Source organism: Cnephaeus nilssonii (assembly GCF_951640355.1).
Source record: "Cnephaeus nilssonii genome assembly, chromosome: 16".
Lineage (NCBI taxonomy): Eukaryota > Metazoa > Chordata > Mammalia > Chiroptera > Vespertilionidae > Cnephaeus > Cnephaeus nilssonii.
This window is the reverse complement of record NC_137087.1, coordinates 16,724,277-16,746,235: the sequence shown is the minus strand read 5'-3', so window position 1 is coordinate 16,746,235 and position 21,959 is coordinate 16,724,277. Positions and strand designations below refer to the sequence as shown.

Below are 21,959 nucleotides of genomic sequence, written 5' to 3'. Positions count from 1 at the left end.
CCGAACCCACTGGGATCGGGCCTAAACGGGCAGTCAAACATCCCTCAAGGGGTCCCAGATTGGAGAGGGTGCAGGCTTGGCTGAGGGGACCCCCCAACCCCATGCACGAATTTTGTGCACCGGGCCTCTAGTACAGGTATAATGCATTTTAGAAAGCTTTGTATTATAAGTATAAGCTACTGAATACATATTTGACAATTTTCTCACAGCACTCCACTAAAATGACAGTAAAAGGGAAAGAGGTCTCTTTAATCCCATGAAGGCAAAAAATCGTGATAATAATGAAAAATGGGAAAGTGAAAGTTAAGTGCCTATTGTGAGATTGGGACTAGCAGTGCCCAAAAGATGAATTTATTTGTACTATAGAGCTCTAGGAAAACTCAAAATAGGAGGCACCAAGCATATCTCAAGACCAGATATCAATAGGAACTAAATATGGGAGATTTCGTTAAAATAAATTTAAGAATTTTTTAGACCTGCTCTACTACAATAGAAGACAGGTAGTGTATTCTCCAGAGTAGTTGAATGTGAGGGACTCTGGACTTGGAGACACCAGGCCCACATGAGAATAAAGGTGCATATTTTTCGGTATGTTTTCAAGAGAGTTAACTGTAAATCTATGTAATGATCACTGAGACTTCTAACTTCCTTAAGTAGCCAGACTTATTTCCCATCTCCGCTCCCACCCAGTCCCAGTCCTCCAAGCAGGAGAACAGTCCTCTCCTTGGAAAACCTACGCGAGAGAAAAGAACTGTAGATACGGTGGTAGGAAGATACCCCTATCTCATTTACCAGACCTCTGCTCAATTACTCTACAGTGAAATCTACAGCTTGACAAGCTCTGTCCATGCACACAGAGCGTCAGGTTTTTGTTGTTGTTTTTTAGTACTTCACTATCAAATGTAAATGGTCAGTCAAGAATCACCAATTAGCCGAAACTGGTTTGGCTCAGTGGATAGAGCATCGGCCTGCGGACTGAAAGGTCCCAGGTTCGATTCCGGTCAGGGGCATGTGCCTTGGTTGTGGGCACATCCCCAGTGGGGGGTGTGCAGGAGGCAGCTGATTGATGTTTCTCTCTCATCAATGTTTCTAACTCTCTATCCCTCTCTCTTCCTCTCTGTGAAAAATCAATAAAATATATTTAAAAAAAAAAAAAGAAGAAAGAATCACCAATTATTTGAGGAAAACAGACCAATGCAAACAGAAAAAGCAAACTGGGAACGCAAATAGGGAACAGAAGAACACTTCAAAACAATCATGTTCTCACAGATAAGAGATGTCGCATTCTATGAGATAGTAACAGTAGCCTATAAAAAAAAGGAAAATTCAGATAAAAAGTTTGTGGAAAATAAAAAATGGAAGTAGCCCTAGCTGGTTTGGCTCCATGCTTAGAGCATTGGCTCACACACCCAAGGGTCATGAGTTCTATTCTGGTCAAGGGCACATACCTCCGTTGCAAGCTCTATCCCTGGCCCCATCTGGGCATGTGCAGGAGGCAACCAGTTGATGTGTCCCTCGCTCATTGATGTTTTTCTTTCTCTGTCTCTCTCCCTCCTCCTCCTCTTTCTTAAAAAAAAAAAAATCAATGGAAAAAGTATCCTTGGGTGAGGATCAACCAAAAAATAAAAATTAAAAAAAAAGAAGAAAAGAAAGTAGAAATTTAAAACCTAGCAAGATAATTGGAACATAGATTTGCTGAAATTGCCCAGCATGTAGAACAGAGATGAAAAGTAGCAGAGCCCTGGCTAGTGTTGTTTAGTGGTTAGAGTGTTACCCACGCACCGAAGGTCTTGGGTTTGATTCCCGAAGGGCACATACCTGTGTTGCAGGTTCAATCCCCAGCCCTGGTCAGGGCACGTGCAAGAGGCAACCAATTGATGTATCTCACATTGATGTTTCTTTCTCTCTCCCCCACTCCCTTCCACTCTCTAAAAAAAAATCAATGGGGAAAAAAAATGTCCTCAGGTAATGATTAACACAAAAAAATTTTTTTAGTAGAGGAAAAAAAGTAAGATCAATCCAGGTGGCCCCACAGTGAACAAGTAGGATTTCTTATTAAAAAAAAAAGTGAAGGGAGAGATATTATCTAAGATATAATACAAGGAAATTTCCCAGAGCCAAAGGACATGACTTTCTAGATTGAAAGTGCCCATTGAGCACCCAATATAAGAAATGAAAAATTTCAAAATACTGAATATACCAGGAGATCCTAAAAAGCTTCTTAAGAGACAAAACAGGTCACATGCAAAGATTGGAAATCCAAATAGCATCAAACTTCTTATCAACAGTAGAAACTAGAAGACAATGGAGCAATGCCTTTAACATTCTGAGGGAAAATAATGTCTAACCTAGAATTCTTGGTCCAGGCAAACTACCAATTAGATATAAGTCTAGACCCAAGGATATTTTTAAATTTGCAAGCCTCAATATATTTACTCTCCAACCCCACACCTACTAGAATTGCTAAAATGAAAAAAAAAATTGATTAAAAAAAAAGGCCTAGTGAGAATTCAAAGCAACTGATACTGTCATACGTTGCTGGTAGAAATGCAAAATAATGCAACTGCTTTGAAAACAGTCTGATAGTTTCTTAAGAAGTTAAACATACACTTAACAGTTTCACTCCTAGGTATTTACCCAAGAGACTGATGGAAATGTTCTATACCTTTATTGTAGTGGTGGTTATACGACTGAATATTTGTCAAAACTCATTGAGCTGTAGAGCTGAAAAGGGCAAGTTTTTCAGTTTGTAAGTTAAACCTCAAATAAATCTAACATTAAAACAAGTTTATCCTCTAGCCCCTCTTTCTCAACTGGAGGATACACACCATCAAAGCTAAGTAAACTGGGGAGGAAGAGGACATGGGATCTACGAAACAGAGAATCCATCTTAGGAAAGAGGCATTCCCAAGATGAAGGTTAAGTTTTATTCCAACCAAAGCTATGCAGGAGAACTAGAAAATGGCAATCATTCTAGAATGAAACAAGAAGGTTAAGAGCTCTAGGAGAGATCCCCTGCACGCTCCCTACTGGGGATTGAGCCTGTAACCCGGGCATGTGCCCCTGCCCGGTAATCGAACCTGGGACCCTCCAGTCCGCAGGCCAGCACTCTATCCACTGAGCCAAACCAGCTAGGGCAGGGTTGTTACTTCTTAACAGGGAAACATGCCTGGGAATCACAGACAAAAAAAAGATTCTGGTAAGTGGGGTACTTTATGAAATAATTTTCCCATCCAGGTTCTCCAAATATCGTCTCCTGAAAGAGATAAAAGTTATACTAATAGAAAGCAATTTTAAGGTCATTATTAGAAGAGTATCTTATTGAAAAGAGTGGTGTCATTTATGTGCATATACTTCAGCCCAAAATTAATTTTTTCTGTTCTAGCGTTCCTAGAATCCCATGGGCCTTTGCTATGACAGAAGTATGTGGCATGATTCTGTGCTATATTTGGATCCTGGTTCTTCTTCTTCACAAACACAGGTACTTCACTTCATTAAAACACCGAAAGTGTTCTGTCTTGTGTAAAAGTCACCAAACCTGTTTCTCCCTTTGCAGTTTCCTTATTAATTTCCTTCTCTAGTCATTGTGACATTATAGTTATTGGCATAGGAAAATGTTTTGGTTTTGATCAACAAAAGAGTCCGCCAGAGGCAATACCTACATATTTAGTAATATTCTGAGTGTATTTTATAGGGAAAGAACAGAAATAGTGATGTTCAGACACGGGCCAACCATTGACAATCTAGCCGTTATCTTTCTTTGGAAACATAAACAATGTCACTTTCTGTAGAAGGATAGAAACTCCTCTAAGGCGTTTGAGTGAAGAAATGGTTCTGTTTGGAGGAGGCCTATGAAAAAAGAGATTGTTTTGCACATACCGTGCATGCCTAGTCAGTGTGGTTTACTTTAGATGGCAGAGGAAATTGCTGAATAGGGAAAGTGCTTCTTTGGCACTTTCACCAAGAAATATAAAGTGGAAAAAATTTTTTTCTCGTTAGAAAAAGAAGAGAAGGATAAAGGGAGACTCCTATCATACCTTAGGAGGGGAAATTACTTGGTTTAAGTAAAAAATAAGGCATAGTGAAGAAAAAAATTAAAGAACCAGGAAGTTGTGGATCTCCTATTCATTGTCTTTGGACACTGAAGAGGAATAGCAACACTTTCTTGAATGTTTGCTCCTTCTCACCGGGGAGTGCTCCTAAGCAGCAATTATTTCAGTGCTTTGAAGGTGAAAAGACAGGTTGATGATTGCTAATTATGTGACACTTTTAGGCCATATTGTGCCTCATTTTCTCCTGGTTTGTAGCAATATTGCTTAAAACCAGAGGTGGTTTAAAAACATGTGTATCCCTACTGCTCTCTGGTTTAGCTTTGTCTTCTAAGACACTGTAGATTTTAATTTTATCAACTCTTCAAAACAAGAGAGAGTTTTCTTTCTAAGAAACCTTTGTAGACTTAACAAAGCATAGCAATGGACAGTTAAATGCAAATTTTGATGTTTCAAAATCAAAGAAAATGTTTCTCAAAGGTGGACTTTGTGCCACTTTCACTAGAATCACCTGAGCTCTTGGTAAAATGCAGAATCCTGGGCTCCATCCCAGGTGTACACACTGAAGTTTAAAACATACTCAACCTTGTGTTCAGTGCTTTCTTTTTAGGATGGGAGTACCATTTGTACAGCATAGTCCCTGAATTTAAGTATCTTATACTCTGATTTGGTTTTAAGACATTTAAAAAAGTAATATAACAGTACAAGTGGTGTCACAATGCACTTTAAATTTTTTGTTAGAGATATATGTAAAACTTAGTATTTAAAAAATACAGTATTTTTTTTCAAATATGTCTTTATTGATTTCAGAGAAGAATGGGAGAGGGAGAGAGAGATAGAAACATCAATGATGAGAGAGAATCATTTATTGGCTGCCTCCTACACACCCCACACAGGGGACCAAACTCGCAACCCAGGCATGTGCCCCTACTGGGAATTGAGCCGTGATCTCCTGGTTCATAGGTCAATGCTCAACCACTGAGTCAGCCGATAGCTAAGTTTAAGTTAGGGAAGATAACGTTTAGTAGATAGCTACTATCATTAACAAATTTACAATGCTATTAATGAGCAAAAAATTTCCCTAGAACCACATATTCAACTTTACCTCTCATTAAGTAAATAATTTATGAGCAATATATGAGTAATAGGACTAACACCAAGCAAAGAGTCAGGCTAGATACTAGTTTTTTCTTTTATATAACTCTTTTGCTTTCTCTTAGTCATATTTTCTTATCAATAAAATGATGCTCTTAGGTCTATACTGTCCAACATGGCAGGTGGTAGCCACGTGTGACCATTTAAATTAAAATTAGTGAAAATGAAATAAAATTAATATTCAGTTCCTCAGTTGTACTAATTACATTTCAGATGTTGAACAGTGCAGTTGTATAACATTTTCATCATTGCAGAAAGTTCTACTGGACAATGATAGTCTCTAAGATTTCTGTCCTCTTCCAAGAGGCTAGCGGTATTCCTGCTTGCTTTCCCTTTAAATGAACATTTGATGTCTGGGTTATTTTGGTTTGTTTTCTTCTGATCTTTCTCCCTTTTTGGTCGCTCTGTCCACAGGTCAATACTTCTGCGAAGGCTCTGTAGTCTGATGGGCACTGTATTCTTGCTTCGCTGCTTTACCATGTTTGTGACCTCCCTCTCCGTGCCAGGACAGCACCTGCAGTGTACTGGAAAGGTAGCCTGCTACCTTCTTTATCATTCTTTCTCCTCTTCTTGTTGGCGGGTTGATGGCACCATTTATACAGTAGGGCTAAGGCTTTGCTTTTACTATTAAAATGTGCTTTTTAGTATTTCCAGTATCTGTAATAAACCTCTAGAAATGATTTGGTAAAAATTTTAAGCCAGAATCTGCCTCTCTGTCACTTCTATCCATCGAAAGTTTCTATCTATAGAAAGTTTCTTTGGATTAATCATGTTCCCTTCCCCACTATCCTCAGCATCTTTAGTTCTTCATATTACATGACGGTCCCTTCACTGTTCTTATCTCTCCTTTTTTAAAAGTTGCAGTTTGATTATATTCCATTTAAAATAGTACCCACTGCTATAAACTTTACTCTTTCTGGGATATACTAAATAATGGCTGATTTTTTGTTTTTGTTTTATACTTAGTAGCTTTTTTGGTAAACTGTAGACATCTTTTCTGCTTAAATTGAGAGAGAAGAGATTATGCAGCTGGGAACAAAAAACCTGGGTAATGAACAGCTTTAAAAAATAAAAATATCCTGAAAAGCACCTGCACTTTATATACAAAATTGGCTGTTGTGACTCATTAAATTTGGCCAAAAGAATTTATTACCCTAAGCCTCCATGCTTTAGTTGTGTTCCAAAATATTCAAATGAATATATTAACACCTTTTTTATTTTCATGTTTGTAAAGTGTAAAACCAAATTAAATGTCACTTCTTCTGCTACAATATAAATAGCTGAAATGCTGACAAGGGAAGATTAGGCAGCCAAAGGCGATCAAGAGCTAAAAGTAAAGCCCTGAGCTGAAGGGTGGCAAACTTTCTCCAGGTATTAGGAGACTGGCCAGTAAGAAAGGTGGAAGGGTTATATGACAGTTAGGAGTCAGTGTAAAGGAAATGTTTCATTTTTAAGGTAAAAGCTGTTGTTGTCCCAGAAAGGGAGAGTAATATTTTCTAATTACAGAGTGACATAAGTTTATTATAAAAATTCAAATTTTAGTCCTTGCCAGGTAGCTCAGTTGGTTAGAGCGTCATCCCAATACACCAAGGTTGCGAGTTCCATCTGCAGTCAGGATATGTACAAGAATCAACCAATGAATGCATAAATAAGTGGAACAACAAGCCTGTGTTTCTCTCTCTCCCTTCCTCTCTAAAATCAATAAAATTTAAAAAATAATAAAATGCTTTATTTTAAAAATTCAAATTTTATAGAAATGTACAAGTTAAAAAGTAAAAGTGCACAATTCCTCTCACCCTACACCATAAATGATGCTATTAACCGTCATGGGTAGTCACATAGGCTATTTTTAAGCATGCTTATACATTCAAATAAGTTTATCTGGATAGATACTTTTTTTAAAACAAAAGATAGGATTATATTACAGGCATAATTTTTTACCTTATGTTTTGTTTAATATTATGTTTACTATTTTTCTGAAGAAATACTAATAGCCATACTTCATCTTTTCAATAGCTGCAGAGTATTCCATTGCATGATTTACCAGTCTCCCAAGTGGTGCACATTTAGGTGGTTTCCAAATCTATGCTTTATAATCAGTGCTGTCATACATATACATTTATGCTGTTTCACTATTTAATCACCTCCTTAAGACAAGTTTTTGAAAGTGGAATTATAAAATCAAAGAACACACACATTAAAAATTGTGATGTATTGTTCAAATGTCTGCTAGAAAAAACAAGTTTTCACTATTACCAACAATGTATGCATGTCAGTTTTCCCACCTCTGTGTGCCAGCACCATTTGTTGTTAATCTTTTGAGTCACTGCCATTCTGATTAATGAAAGATGATATCTGAAACTTTTATGGTCTTGTTTTATATTTAAATCTTTAATCTATTGAACTTATTTTTGTACATGATATGAAGTAGGGGTCGAACACTTTCCTCAAATAGTATGCTAATGATTAAAAGAGATCTAAAGGAAACTTATTATACTGAAAAGATAATTTCCTGTAGCCAAAAGGATTTAATTATGCATCAGCCACTAAATATATGTGCATTGGACTGCAACATCCTATATAATAAAAATGTAGTATGCAAATTGTCCCCTGGACTGGAGTTCTTCCAGGAGTTTGACCAGGGGGCGGCTACAGCAGGCAGCCAGGGGAAGGGAGGGAGTACCCGAGCAGCAGCCCGCAGCTGCTAGGGACCCTACCAGTGCACGAATTTTGTGCACTGGGCCTCTAGTATGCTATAAAAATAAATTAGACCCCATCCCTCTACAGTATTGGACAGCCCTTTTACTGTCTATAATTACTGTTTTTCATGATCAGTTAGTTATATATGGAGCTTTCTATTCAAATTGTGTCCTAAATGCTGTTAATTGCTTGGAATTATAAGATAACCTACTTATTGACCTATATTATTTGCAACAGTCATTAAAAATAGAAAGTTAAGGTGATATTAACTAGCAATCAAATCCTTTACAGTGAACTCTTTAGGGCATTTTCATTATAATAAATTAATTGCTTAAAATCTCATTCTCAGAAGTAAGAGGTTTGGGGACAGAACCAAGAAGATGCCTGTTTTTAATATTATGTTTACTATATTAAAATCAATATAGTAAACATAATGTTTTTAAATTAATCAATGGAATTCTTAAAGCAAATTTTTACACCTTGTCTCATCAAATCATCTTACTCATTCTATTGTGAGGTTACAACTTAATTTTTCTGATATTTGAGATTGGAAAGGATAGGGAGACTTGAGTAATTGAGCAATAATTCTTTCCTTCCTTCCTTCCTTCCTTCCTTCCTTCCTTCCTTCCTTCCCTTCTTTCCTTCTTTCTTTCTTTTCTTTTTTAATTTTTGACAGGCATTACTTGTTTCCTGTCCATGGCTGAGACTTTTTCCGAGTCCGTCACTGCCTGATTTTTAAAATATATTTTATTGATTTTTTTACAGAGAGGAAGAGAGAGGGATAGAGAGTTAGAAACATCAATGAGAGAGAAACATCAATCAGCTGCCTCCTGCACACCCCCTCCTGGGGATGTGCCTGCAACCAAGGTACATGCCCATGACCAGAATCGAACCTGGGACCCTTGAGTCCACAGGCTGACGCTCTATCCACTGTGCCAAACTGGTTAGAGCTGCCTGATTTTTTACTTTCATGAGAGTAACGTCTCTAACCCTATTCTCATTAGAAGTCATGGAAGAACCAAATTGTGTACTTTAGTATCTTCTTTTTTATTTTCTCTATTAATAAATTCTTCTTCCTCTCCTGCCCTCAACTAAGGCAGGGAAAGCTGGGTAGTGTATAATCAGCAGATGAACTTTGTAATGAAATTGTGATTTCTATTGAAGATGTTTTGTTACCAAACCAGGGGATCAGACCACTCACTCTACACGCAGCAAAGCCAAACACTGAACACTAAGTTTTGCAGTGGAGAAATTGAAGCCATTTATTGCCATGGTGCCAAAGCAGGAGAATGGGAAGCTATTCCCGAAACTCCCCGATGGCTTTTGAGCAAGGGTTTTTAAAGGCAAAGATTGAAGGTTGGGAGTTAGGGTCTGAGGATGAAGCACATCGGTTAGTTCTTGTGCAAGCTTTTGTGGTTTTCCTTAGTCTGATTAATTCAGTTCCTGACATCTTATTTGGTGCCTTTGTCACTGTGATTGGGTGATCTATCTGGTTAAGGAACCAAGATTCTGCAAAATATCTGATAATTGCATGTCAGTGACATCTTTAGAGCAAAAGCAGAAACTAAACATCTCATGACCTTTGTTGTTTAAGCTATCATTATTTTGTGCTTAATTAGCAACATTTTTCTATTATCTCAGGCAAAATGTACTTTGAAACATTTTTTCCTGGAACTTGCTTTTCAGGCAGGCCTTCAGGCCATGACTAACATACTTTATAATCTTTGACTATAAGTGATAACATATTTTCTTAATCTTTGACTAAAAGCTATGTGACAACCAAAGAGAGAGGGAATAGCTATCCAAGAAACCTTTTACACTTTCATAATGTTTTTTTACAGAATTTAGTCACATAGCCTAACCTAGCTGCAAGGGAGGATAGAAAATGTAATGTTTCGTTCGGTTGAGTTCATTGCCACTTCAAATACATTTGAGATTTTGTTACCAGTGAAGAAGGGGAGAATGGATATTGATTGATAGCCATTGTCTTTGTCACAGCCTATTTCTTATTGGCAAGGACAGCCAAATAAATACTACTTTATTATTGGATTAAAAACTTAAGAATAACTTTTGTATTGTGATCACCTTTTTTTCTTATAAAGAAACTCCTAGTAGAAAAGTTTAAATTATGTTGATTTTATTTATTTAATTACCAAAATATTTCTGAGTACTGCCAAGCTTTGACCACCCATTCTTGATATCTGGAGTTCATTAGACTTGGAGTCTTCTGGTTGCTTTTGCTTAGATCTTATTTCTAAGTCATTCAGCATTTGAATTTCTTTTTTTTTTTAATTTATTGATTTTAGAAAGAGGGAGGAATAAAGAGAGACATTGATTTATTGTCCACATATTAGGCATTCATTGGTTGATTCTTGTATGTGCCCTGACTGGAGATCAAACCTGCAACCTTGGTGTATCAGGACCACGCTCTAACCAACTGAGTTACCCAGCCAGGCAGCATTTGAATTTCAATGGGAATGGATGTTCAGATCTCTTACCTCCTTAAGCATTTGAAGCACTAATTCATAGTTTTCTTTATAGATATATGGCAGTGTATGGGAGAAACTACACCGGGCCTTTGCCATTTGGAGTGGCTTTGGTATGACCCTAACCGGTGTTCACACTTGTGGAGATTACATGTTCAGTGGCCACACAGTCGTCCTAACTATGCTGAACTTCTTTGTCACTGAGTGTAAGTATCTGATTATGCATATTAGATGACTAACTGCAGAGGAGGCAGTGGGGGGGGGGGGGGTGTCAAGTTCTATGAAGAATGGGAGACTGTCCTAAGAAACATGTCTAAGAAGCATTGGAAGGAATGTGGTTTTAAAATGATCTTTCTGTCCTTTTCCCAGATACACCAAGAAGCTGGAATTTCTTGCACACTTTGTCCTGGGTTCTCAACCTCTTTGGAATCTTCTTCATTTTGGCTGCCCATGAACACTATTCCATTGATGTATTTATTGCCTTTTATATCACAACAAGACTCTTTTTGTACTACCATACTCTAGCTAATACCAGAGCATATCAGCAGAGTAGGAGAGCAAGAATTTGGTTTCCCATGTTTTCTTTTTTTGAGTGTAATGTTAATGGTACAGTACCTAATGAATATTGTTGGCCATTTTCAAAGCCAGCAATAATGAAAAGACTAATTGGATGAAGACTATCTATGTTATGGGTTTGTGATTAAATATACAGTAGTTCTTGAAAGTGAGTAACTTTGCTTTCTCCCCCTAGGTTGTTCCTGGATGCCTTGCTTTTTTTTTGCTTTTATGTTGACAAAGTAAAGTTTCCTGTTCTGAGCAAGGCTGTGATTATAAAAAGCATGAAGGAACAATTAAGAGTCTTTACATATCTGTTTGAATGGAAAGCTTAAGTAGATGTTTTTTGCCTTTTCTCTTTAGGCAGAAGTAATGTGATTGAAGTCAAAGTGTTGCCCTTACCTGTTGAGTATTTGCATTTTGAACTTAAACAAATCAACTTAAGCAATTTGCTGGTTGAAAGATTTTATTTTTTTAATTTCAAGTTGGATTCTAGTCAAGAAATAATATTTTTTGAAGTTTCTTATTATTTTCCAAGGAAAATCCCCTACCAAATGAACAGTACTTGTTCTCTGAATTAATCTCTGTGTCTTTTTAAAAATGCAACTCTGGAAAGTAATCGGTTTTACTAACATAATTTTTGCCTTTAAGGAAAGTATATTGAACATACCGGGATGCCTGAAACAAGAAGAGAAAGGGGCCATACATGAGATGACAGAATACAGTATAATACAGGCATTTTTCACCAAAGATGCTATGAAAGATGCAGTTCCTGTTTTGTTCTGAGGGTTCAGTATGACCATAAACGCATGAGGAAAAATAGCTGCATCCATAAAAATGAAATTGGCTGAATTTTAGTGATGCAGGTACCTGGAATAACTTTGTGTTATAGCAGTTAGTAAGATGGCAGTCCAGTTTTATGCTTTTTAATGATGTTATTTAATGAGCAAAACAGTGGAGTGTTTACCAGACATTAGATAAAGTTCTTATGTCCTTGAGTATGGAGATATGCATGCAAAAAATATTTTTTCTCTTTCTGAAAAGAAATTTATAACAGGTTGTGAGCATAGTATAACTTTTTGGGCTTTGAAATTTCTCATTCTTGGCCACAGACATATTTGGATATGAAAGGTTTTATTGTTTTTTTATATTTTAAATACAATTGTGTATATACATTCTTTCTATTTAGTCTTAATTTGGCAATTAGGAAGAGATATAACTTAGTTGCTATTTACAACACTAGAAATTTAGTACCTTATATAATTTGACCTCAAATAACATCTGTCACTTCACTTTTAATGATTTTATAGAGTAGTTATGACAGTAGGATGGTTGTGAGATTGGAATTTGAACCCCAACTGATGAGCTTAGCCACTTAGAATATTAATTGTGTAGTTTTTACATTCCATTTTAAAACAAGGATTTAGAAAAGGTGCTGGCATATTGAGGTCTAAAATTAGGCTACTTAGCAGGAGCCTGGTTCTTATTGGTTGAAATGTTTTATTTTTGCACTTTGAGTTATATTCCCACCTTGTATAAGCTACAGAGGATCCTAAATGGATTGTATAAGCTACAGAGGATCCTAAATGGATTGGGCAGGAAAGGAATATTATGTGAACAAGTTTTAGCCAGTGCTGCATGATCCCCTTTTGAGTCTGCTCTGAACATTATTTTTTATTCTCACTTGAGAAATGGCACAAGGCAATTTATTTTATTATGCTTTTAAATCCCATACAAGAGAGTCTTATAATATCTTAAAACTGTTGATTCTATTACATGCTAGGGACAAAAATGCCAATACTTCATCTAAGGAAATTGCATAATTATGAAGGGTGAAGGATGTGTCCTTTTCCAGTCAGGGGAATTTGACCCTTCATGTCAAAAGATGTACTGTCATATTTTCTTTAGCTTTGGAGGGACTGATGTTGGCTTTGGAAAAAATCTGTGGCAACATTAAGTCAAGAATGTTAAGCAGCTACTTAATGGTAAATTTTCTACCATCAGTCTTATTTCCTTCATAGGGATTCTATTCTAGAACAAAATAGAAAGAATAAATTGCAACTAATTTGCAGAGCTCTAGACATTGAGAGTGCCTAACAGCAGACGGCAGTAAGGATTGTAAAATAACTTTAGACCTTGTGTTTATCAAATCTGTTTTGAGGAAAAGGTAAGCTAGACTTATAATTTATTTCTATAACTATTACAAGGCAGTGTTTACATAAATCAGTCATCTCCAGTTCTCTTTCTTGGAAAACTTTGAGACAAAATTATTTTCCGTGTTTTTTCCCTCTTAATATGAAACCTATATTTTTGTCACTTTTGTTTGTCCAAAAATTTCCAGATTTTTGTCTTTTTTTTTTTTTCTTGGTAAAATCTAAACTATAGTTGAGGTGGTATTTACATTTACATGTTAGTTGTGAATGTGGCTAGGTAGAGAAGCTACAAGCTTTAGATCTACATATTTTTTGACCTTGTACTAGGTTCTTCAGTTTTAGACTAGTGAGAGGCTTACATCATTAAACACTTGAGACCTCAGTGTAGAAGGAACCAAGAAAGTTTTGGTTTGGGGTGCAAACTGGAGGTATATGCAAAGTCTTCGATGCATTTTCTATGTTCCTGGGACAGCATGATCTACCTTTCTTTTTTTTAAAGTCTATACTGGGCAGTGTTACTGAAAAGGTAATTGAAGTTCATAGGGAGTAGGATATTTTGAAGAAGGCAAGTTTACTGTTATCACCAAATAATTTGGGAGGAACCTTTGTTGCTATGCTGCAGAACTCTCAATATGCCTATCCTCTCCATAGTTCTCTGTGGCCAGAATTGCTAGGGTAAAAAAAAACTTTCATATGCTGGGTCGGTTTATTAGTAGTATCCTTTTAAACCAGAAAGCATTGAGTTTAGCCTTAGAACCAGTCAGTTGATAAATGTGAACTGCTCACATGAAAGAAGCCATTGACTAAGAGCCCTGTTGGTAGTGTAACTAACACGGCAAGTGGCATTCTTCTCTACCCTCTACCTGTCTGGTTGTTGTTAGAATTCCAAAATCCTGTAATTTGTAAATGGAGAGCAGAGGAGCCAAATGCTTTAATAGCTGATAGGAAACAGTCTGTTTTAGGAACATCTGTTTGGAAAGTGTTTATGTATTCAAAGTCATATTCATAACACTAACCTGCGTCGACTGGATTCAGCAAAAGGCAGTTGCATCATTAGTTGCATAGTAAACTTTTTTTTAAGGATTCTAATTCCAACATGCTTGGGAAAATTAACTATATTCTTGTTTTAAACACTCTGATCTAATAAATTTAATTCTTTGATAGTCTTTTTGTAGACTTAAGTTATCCCTTGCCAAAGGTAATTGTAGTAATAGTTCTTTAAGGTCTTCAGGCATTTGAGACATGAAAGCTCTCTTTTAGAACACTTCAATAGCGTTCTGAAACAGTGTTTGTTTCATTTAGATAGCTGCAAGGCCAACAAGGCATGCCAGTTTTCATGCCATCTTTCCTTGGCAGTTAAGACAGCTTGCAGTTGTACAAAGGTTAGCCCAGATTTCCCCTGTACTTCTATAGAGGAGAATTGTTGGTAACATCAAAGTCAGGCTGCTACAGGTGACCAATGAGAAAGGAAAGAGGTTGAGATTCTTTTCCCCCTCTCTGTCTTTGAGTGACTTTGAATGGCTGACATTACTATGGAAATTGGTTTTGGTCCCCTTCTTGCCTACCCCTCACCCCCAGCAAATGCCACTAATTTCAAGTAACTAAAACATGGCCGTTACTTTGCATCAAGTTCAATAAAAATATCTGTGAAATTTATAAGCCATAATTCAGCTACCAAAAAAGTTGATTGTTAGAGTATGTTCCACCCTAAATTAACCAAAGGACTTTTTTATTCCGTGCACTCCAAGTTTAAGCATATGGAGAGAGAAGGAGGACTCTGTTAATGTCATTGTTATTTCAGGTCTGTTTCAAGCTGAACTACTGAGTTGTCTGAACATAACCAAGCAATGTTATCAGTAATGTCATTTTAAAAATGCTTAATTTTAATAATTTTTTATTCAGAGAATCTATGGATTGTTAGGACAATTAAAGTATTTCTAATGTGAAAAAAAGGAAGTAGAAACTGGTACATAATGGGGGGAACAAAATTAGCTTGAATTGAAGTTAGCATGTTTTGTTTCAAGAATTCTACCTAAATGTCACCCTATCCACAGAGAAACTAGTATTACTTGAAGATGTGAAAGTTCCTGTGGTAGCCATACCTTGAAGCACAGTATTGTATATAAGTAAATATCTTGATTCTAAATTAAATCCAGATATAACTAATATATATTATTTTATATCTTTGTTCTATTAAAAAGTTTTAAAACACTAAAAATAAAACATTTGAAAGTTGGATTACAGTCTCTTATTTGTCTTTGCACTGTTAACGCAGCTGGCCTATATTTTTATACAATGACTTTTTATTTTTGCAAATGATTGGGCCCTGCAACTTTAAATCCTAATGTATCTAGTCCCTGGCATTTTCTAATTCTTAGTTGTTCATTAGATAAGCTGTTTTCCCTTTCCCCTTTCTTTTCTGTACACTAGGAAAGAAAAGTGATCATCCTGAGGGTATTAGAAAAATTGTAGATTAAGTTGAGAAGGGAGGGAAGGGAAGCAAATACTACTTATTCCTGGACACATTAAAGTTTTTGTTTTGTATTTGATTTAAATGAGATTATATAGGAGGACACCATCATCCCCTCAGGTCAGCGTTAGAAAGACAAGGGGAAAAGTTGTTAGGGATAGCCCCGTGCCCAGAATCATGGAGTGGTTGGAACGCTAAGCATTGTTTCAGGTGCAGGACCATCTGAGCTTAATCCACAATTGAACTTGTCTTCATGATTACTACTAACTGTAGCCTCTCTGGTGCTGGCCCCAGCTGGTCTTCTCTCAGGATCCCTAGAAAAGAATAGTCCAGAACAGACCTAGAGGCTGTTTGGTGGAATAGAAAATGCACTGGAGTCTTTAGCCGGTTTGGCTCAGTGGGTAGAGCATCGGCCCTCAAACTGAAGGGTCCCGAGTTCGATTCCAGTCAAGGGCACATGCCTTTGTGGTCAGGGTGCATGCAGGAGGCAACCAATCGATGTGTCTCTCTCACATCAATGTTTCTTCCCCTCTGTCTCTTCCCCTCTCTAAAAATCAATGGAAAAAATATGCTTGGGTGAGGATTAACAACAACAAAAAAATGCACTGGATTTTGACTCTTGAGGACCTGGGTATGAGTTACATCTCTGCCACTGAGTAAATTGGGCCATTTCTTCCAGCCCCACTTAGCCTTATGTGTGAAATGGTGGGGAGCGGAGATGCCTACCTCAGAGGTTGTATTAAGGGCCAAATTATGAAAGTGCTGTAGCCTTGCTGGCCCAGTACCTGGTGCATGTTGCTGAAATCGTAGTTAAATTTAGGTCAATAAAATAGTGCCTATGCCCCCAGGGAATTAATAATCTAACCAGGAAGATGACATAAAAAGATAGCTAACACCATTCATTGGTGGAATAGACCAGTAGTTTTTTTTTGTTTGTTTGTTTTTTATTAATTTCAGAGAGGGGGAGAGAGAGAAATATCAATGATGACAGAGAATCATTGATTGGCTACCTCCTGCACGCCCCCTACTGGGGATAGAGCCTGCTACTTGGGCATGTGCCCTTAACAGGAATCAAACCTGGGACCCTCAGTCCACAGGCTGCCGCTCTATCCACTGAGCCAAACCAGCTAGAGCTAGACCAGTAGTTTTTAAACTCCTTGGTTGAACATCTTCAGGGGTAGGGGAAGGGAAGTGGAGCTTCCAGAGTTGGTGTTTGACATATTTGGCTTTCCTAATAGGCTTTCCCTTTGGGGCTGGGGTGGGGGCAGGGCGGGGGGAGATTGAGGGTAGGGGAAGGAAATGTTTGGAAACAACTGAGGCAATAGACAAATTTATTGTCTTCATGGTAGCTGGAGAGAGTAAGGGAGGCTCACTGAGGACTGAGGGTCCAGGGAGAATTCACTAAACTCGTGAAACTTAAGCTGAGCCCTCCCTGAAGGATAATTCCTGAGGACACTGAAAAGCTTAGAGAGCTCTAACTCTCATGCAAAAATTTGGTTTGTGTATGTATTAAGGAACTGTTGATGGGGTATGTGTTTGATTATATTATAAATGGAAGCATTGGGAATGCCTGTTGCCAGGATCTAAATTGTAGAGACAGGTATAAGTAGTTCTATAAAACAGGAATTGGTAAAGGGCAGACTCGTAAGTCAGAGAGAGTGATAGGATAGTGGAACATACACAAAAGATCACTGGAGATGAAGGGAAGGCTAGAGACCCCAAGCTAGTAGGTCGAGGAACCAGGACTTGGAGTAGCTTATAGGAGGCCTTTGCCCCGAGTCAAGGAAGATCAAGACAACATAAATGAGCTGCCACCTGCTACTGGGTGGTGTGATAGGAATCTAGGACAGATAGCATACATTGTGTCCAGCACTGTCTCTGTGGTTGTGCACCGAGCCCACCTGTTGGAGTGCTGGGCTGCCAGGCATGCAGTGGGATGGGAGCCGGCCCTGGTGGAGACTTGAGGAGGATGTTGGGGTAATATCATGCCTCAGAGGAGCTCAGTTATCACCCTCAGCTCTAATTTTGAAGAAGACCAGATGCTAGCCGAAAGCCTCTGCTAGAGTAGCGTGCTATTTACATGCTGTGTGCTCTCAGCTCACAGAGCTCCCCGTGAGAGCCAGGAATACAAACCACCATGACCTGTTCATTTTCCAGCCTGAAGAGCCCTGGATCCCACTCTAAGGAGACTACCTGTACCTAATGGCTTTTTGATACAGACTAATCAGCAGCCTTCATCAATAAGACGTCATAGTGCATGGAATTTGATTCTATTTTTCCACAAAGACTGATTTTGGAGGCTTAGCTGGAGAGCATTCTGGCAGTGGTGGTGAAATTTGAGGGACTTCAACACGGTTGAAATCTCACACGCAGAAATTTGATAAGCCTAAGTGTCCAGGCAGGATTCTGGATTTTCTTCTCTATTGATTCCACAGTGGTGCCTATGATAATTACTCTTTTTAAAAAATTGTTAATTTTTTTAAAATATTTTTTTATTGATTTCAGAGAGGAAGAGAGAGATAGAAACATCAATGAAGAGAGAGAATCATTCATCGGCTGCCTCCTGCACACCCCCTCTGGGGATTGAGCCCGCAACCCAGGCATGTACCCTGACCAGAATTGAACCGTGACCTCCAGGTTCATAGGTTGATGCTCAACCACTGAGCCATGTTGGGCTGCTTCATTCTTGTTAATGACAGTATGATATTCCATTGTTAATCATTCCCTGAAATTTGGACATTTAGATCGTTTACTATTCAAACAATGCTTCAATAAATTAAATAACATGTTACTTTGCATGTGTGCAAGCTTATCTGTAGAATAAATTGTTAAAGGTGAAGCTGTTAGGTCCAAGGCTTTGTGCATTTAAAATTATGTTAGAGCCCTGGCTGGATAGCTCAGTTGATTAGAGCCTTGTCCTGATACACCAAAATTGTGGGTTCGATCCCTAGTCAAGGCACATACAAGAATCAACCAAAGAATGCATAAATAAGTGGAACAACAAATTGATGTTCTCTCCCTTACCCTCTCTCTCTCAAATCAATAACATTTAAAACAAAATAATTTTTTGTCAGATTGACTTCAATAGAAGTTGTACCAATTTATTTTTTCACTAGTAATGTATGAGTTTTCCTGTTAATCCACACCACTGTCAAAATAATGTATTAATGAATTTTCTTATTTTGACCAATCTGATAGGTTTTTAAATGGTGTCTTAATTCCCTTTCTACATAAGTGAGTGGAATATTTACAACTTTATTGGTATGTAAATGTTTCGGGAGGTTTAACTGAATAGTGGACTGCTAGTATGTCATACATTTTGTTAAAAACACATCTGACTAAGATGTCGAATGGGAAAAGGAAGATAATTTAACAGATCAAGAATGTTTCTCCCATTTGACTTGTGGCATAATCTTTAACTTGGCCATTCCTTGCCATAGGAGAGTAGTGGTTTATGTTTTTTTCTAATTGTCTTCCCTGGCATTTGAAGGAAGCTAAGTCCTGTCGAGTCTAAGGGAGAGTCCGGAGGACTCAGTTGCTCCCACTTTTTAAAGTTCTATGCAAGGTCTGCCCACCAGCACTCTTGGCTCTGCCATCACCTCTGAAACAGTGCAAGGACCTAATTTACCTGTCGCAGATATAGGGCTCCATTGTAGACGTGTAGGACTTGAGTTGGAAGGTGTTTTGAAAGAAGGTTTAGCCAACATTGATTGAGCACCTACTATATGCCAGGCCACTATTGGTGCATCAGTGGTAAGCAAAACAAAGTCCCTGCCCTGAGAAAGCTTACTTTCTAGACAATAAACATAAGAAAGGAAAAGCATTCCTGACAGGCATCGAGTAGTTGACCTCATTACAGTGGTGTTCCCCTACTGAACATAATCAGCGTTTTAGAATGTCAACATCAGCTGAAGAAGACTACATGACTGTGAGGGACCATCGGCATGTGTAATCAGCCTAATCAGATACTGCAACACAAAAATAAGCATACACCCCTCTCTACCAATTAATACATGGAACTAAGACACTGAATTGCCACAGCTTTCTGAAAATACCCAATCAAAATAGCACCCATTTCTTTGTTTTCTTGAACCCTCTATAAAAATCACCTAACACAAGCCCAAGACCTATACAAGCCCATGCTAATACCCTCATACTGAGATTCCCCACTCTTCTCCTTGGTGTTTAGTTTTCCTTGCTGCAGAAAGTTTAATTTAAAAAACTTACTGTGTGCTCCTTTGTGTTTCTTTTAAAAATACTTTTTAAAATTGATTTTTAGAGAGGAAGGGAGAGAGAAAGAGAAACATCAACGTGAGAGCAGAACATCCATCTGATGCCTCCTGCATGCCCTCTACCGGGGATTGAGCCAACAACCTGGGCATGTGCCCTGACTGGAATAGCACCACAACCCTTTGGTGCACAGGATGATGTCCAACCACTTGAGCCACAACAACCATGTCTCCTGGTGATCTTTGGCTGGTGGGAATTGACTCTTTAGGTCAGGGGTCCTCAAACTTTTAAAACAGGGGGTCAGTTCACTGTCCCTCAGACCGTTGGAGGGCCGGACCATAGTTTAAAAAAAAAAAAACTATGAACAAATTCCTATGCACACTGCACATGTCTTATTTTGAAGTAAAAAAAAAACAAAACGGCAAAAACACCCGCATGTGGCCCGCGGGCCGTAGTTTGAGGACGCCTGCTTTAGGTAGTCATAAGTGTTCTCTCTCTCTCTCTCTCTCTCTCTCTCTCTCTCTCTCTCTCTCACACACACACACACACACACACACACACACACACACGGATAGAGAGTGACAGGGAGCACTTGCTACCTGACAGTACTAAAAGGCCTTCTGCAGAAGTGACATTTGAACAGGGGCCTGAATGAAATGAGGGAGAAACCATGTGGCTATCTAGGGATGGAGGGAATAGCAAGGGCACGGGCCTTTGGGACCGGTTTGGCAAGTTCCACAGACAAGAAGCCACTTTGGCTTAAGTGAGCAAGGGAAAGTGGGATTGGAAAGTGAAAGAGAAGTAGCCGAGCCTCCGATCATGCAGGCCTCAAAGGTCCTGATAAGGACGAGATTTTGCTTTAATTGTCATAGGAAGCCAGTGAGAGACTTTGGTTTTGTGACTCTCCGCTGTAGCTAGAGGAACATTATGGTTAGGCTAAGGCAGAGAAGGCCTTACCCACTCACCTCCTGTGTGGGGCACCTGGCCTGGCCTTAGAGACTGTTATCCCTGAACGCTTCATCAAGCTCTTCTGGGTTCTTTATTTAGGAGCTTGGAGGAATGGAGGATGCACAAGGAAATGACAGTTGCCTCAGAGCCAAAGAGAAAACACCATGATCTCAGAAATGCTGTGGTGGAGGGAGGCAGCAGTGGATGTAATAGGAAACAGGATTTTTTTTCTTAACTTTAATTCACTTGAATAAGAAATCCACAGGCTGGGAATCCAGAGTTATATACGAGTTTTTTTGGTCGAAGTTGGCCTTTGTAGATGGGCACCAGCAGAGGGTGCTATAAGCCTCCAGCAGCCCGCACGCCTTGGGCACTTGGACACTACACAAGTTGCCGGTAGGAAAAAAGTATAGTGTGCACATCAGAATCACCTGGCCTGTTCCAACATAGCTCTGACCCTACCTCTTGCGTTTGAGTCTGCGGATAGGAGGAATTTTCATTTATAACAGGTTCCCGGGTGATGCTGATACCCCGTCAGATTGCTTCTCTATCCGGAGGTGATCAGAACCACCCGAAGAACCTTTCAACGTGTCTGAGGCACCTCCCTTAAGGGCATTTCAGAAAGGGGTGGAGTGAGAAAGCTTCCTGGTTCCCTCCTGGCTTCTGCAGGGGGTTGGGGAAGTACTCTGTAAATTGAAGCTTTACACAAATAATTACCCAAGTATCCTGCTTAGCTTTTTTATACCCCCCATTTCATCTTTTAATTTTGGTTTCCAATTGTACATAGCTAGTATACAGAAATACAGTTGGACGTCGAGCTTTTATCCTGTGACATTGCCAAACTCATGTATTAGTTCTAGAAGTTCTTTTGTAGATTCCTTGGGATTTTCTACATAGTTGTAGACAACCCCAGGATTTTTTACATTGCTGTAGATAATCTCATCACCTGTGACTAGGGACAGCTTTACCCTTCCCCCACTCCGTCTTGAACTCTTGCTTCTGTGGTGGCCAGAATATCTAGATAACTCACCAATTCACAAAGCAATTGACAATATTCTGAATCCTAAGTGACCATTGGCCCTAAGATGAGAGAGACCTAGCTACCCTGATGAAATAGTTTGTTCTCATTGATCAAGGTATCCCAGCTGAGCCCGGTCCCCAGCTGCCCCACCAGCAGATAGAGCTGTGTGAAGAAGCCCAAGGAAGACCAGGA

General features: G+C 38.6%; 1 protein-coding gene across 3 annotated transcripts in view; it reads left to right on the top strand.

Annotated features, from left to right (window-relative positions):
* The window catches only part of SAMD8 (sterile alpha motif domain containing 8), a 63,206-nt gene extending 47,878 nt beyond the window's left edge, over positions 1-15,328 (top strand). For all 3 annotated transcript variants that reach the window (XM_079793050.1, XM_079793052.1, XM_079793051.1), the window contains exons 3-6: positions 3,386-3,481; positions 5,619-5,736; positions 10,446-10,596; positions 10,760-15,328. In XM_079793050.1, coding sequence (XP_079649176.1) covers positions 3,386-3,481; positions 5,619-5,736; positions 10,446-10,596; positions 10,760-11,064 — 670 coding nt within the window. In that variant the 3' untranslated portion in view covers positions 11,065-15,328. The remainder of the gene's footprint in view (positions 1-3,385; positions 3,482-5,618; positions 5,737-10,445; positions 10,597-10,759) is intronic.
* The last annotated feature ends 6,631 nt before the right edge of the window (positions 15,329-21,959 follow it).